The sequence below is a fragment of the Austrofundulus limnaeus genome, unplaced genomic scaffold (assembly GCF_001266775.1).
Source record: "Austrofundulus limnaeus strain Quisiro unplaced genomic scaffold, Austrofundulus_limnaeus-1.0 Scaffold292, whole genome shotgun sequence".
NCBI lineage: Eukaryota > Metazoa > Chordata > Actinopteri > Cyprinodontiformes > Rivulidae > Austrofundulus > Austrofundulus limnaeus.
This window is the reverse complement of record NW_013952694.1, coordinates 502,635-503,874: the sequence shown is the minus strand read 5'-3', so window position 1 is coordinate 503,874 and position 1,240 is coordinate 502,635. Positions and strand designations below refer to the sequence as shown.

Here is a 1,240-nt window from a genome sequence, read left to right as displayed (position 1 = left end):
AGATAGATAGATAGATAGATAGATAGATAGATAGATAGATAGATAGATAGATAGATAGATAGATAGATAGATAGATGATACTTACCAAGTCTCTGTCTGCAGCTGGTTCTGATGTCTGCAGTTCAAAGTTCTCTGCAGAGTTCTGTCGGGTCGCCTGGCTGCAGGTCAGGATGGACAGCAGGCCCAGGAGCAGYAGCCCCCGAAGCGTTCTGGAACTGTCCATGGTGCTGGTCCCAGAAGGAGAGGAGGAAGACGAGGAGGATGTCCCAGCAGGAGAAGGCAGGCGGAGCTGAGGCTTGCTGCAGGAGATTCAGAACTTTTCCTCTTTTATACCTTCAGAGCCCCTCCCAGCAGAGGAGAGGCTGCTGCACCACAGACCAGACTTCTCTGTTGGGGCACAAACGGATTCTTATTTTTGTAGAAAAGCTTCAAAGAAATCCTTCATGTTCAGATCGATCTGCACACAAGTGATGTGATTACCAGCTTACCTGGCCTGTCAGATAAAACTAAAGGACTGAATATTTGAAGAGGTTCAGTCGATTGAACAAAACTTTAATTAGATCTTCTGAAATCAATGTTGTTGCATGTACGATGTACCTATGTGCAATGACAATAAACGCCTCCGATTCTCTGATTCTGAATGAAATCCAAACTCCATTTGATCAAAACAGGATATCAAGAAGTCGATGCATAAATCAGATGTGAATMACCAGTGAGAGAAGCTGCAGGCTTGTTAAACTAATAACTCTGCTTCTGATGAAATAATAAGTGTGTAACATGCAGCAGTTCTCCGATTCAGATGAGATGTTCAGGCAGAAAAAGAGACTATAAAGAAATCACATCATATTTTAGACGATTTGTGTTTTACTAATATATAGTTTTGAGCTTTCCTGTTTCTAATAAACGTGTTTTCTGCAGTGTGGAGTTGTTTTTCTGTGTCTGTGTTGTTGCTCAGTCACTCCTCCAGTGACTCAGACATGCATCTGTTAGATGCAATGACAAAAGCTTCTCTTTACACTTATCTACATGCTGAAATAATTTGTGTTAATATTTGTTAGAAAACAAATTGCATGAAAAACAACATGTAAGGAAAGAACACTAATATTTAAAGTCTGTAAATAGCATGTTTAAAGACAAATATCTACAATTTTATCATATATGTCTAGAAAGTACCCCTGTACATTAGTGGTACTACTATAAAATATTTCAAAGTACTTATTTTACTAACAGTGAAATAAAC

At 39.1% G+C, this 1,240-nt stretch overlaps 1 protein-coding gene across 1 annotated transcript in view; it reads right to left on the bottom strand.

The window, feature by feature from the left end:
* The window catches only part of cartl (cocaine- and amphetamine-regulated transcript-like), a 7,800-nt gene extending 7,295 nt beyond the window's left edge, over window positions 1-505 (bottom strand). The window contains exon 1 of the mRNA XM_014021408.1: window positions 86-505. Coding sequence (XP_013876862.1) covers window positions 86-223 — 138 coding nt within the window. The 5' untranslated portion in view covers window positions 224-505. The remainder of the gene's footprint in view (window positions 1-85) is intronic.
* Between the last annotated feature and the right edge of the window lie 735 nt (window positions 506-1,240).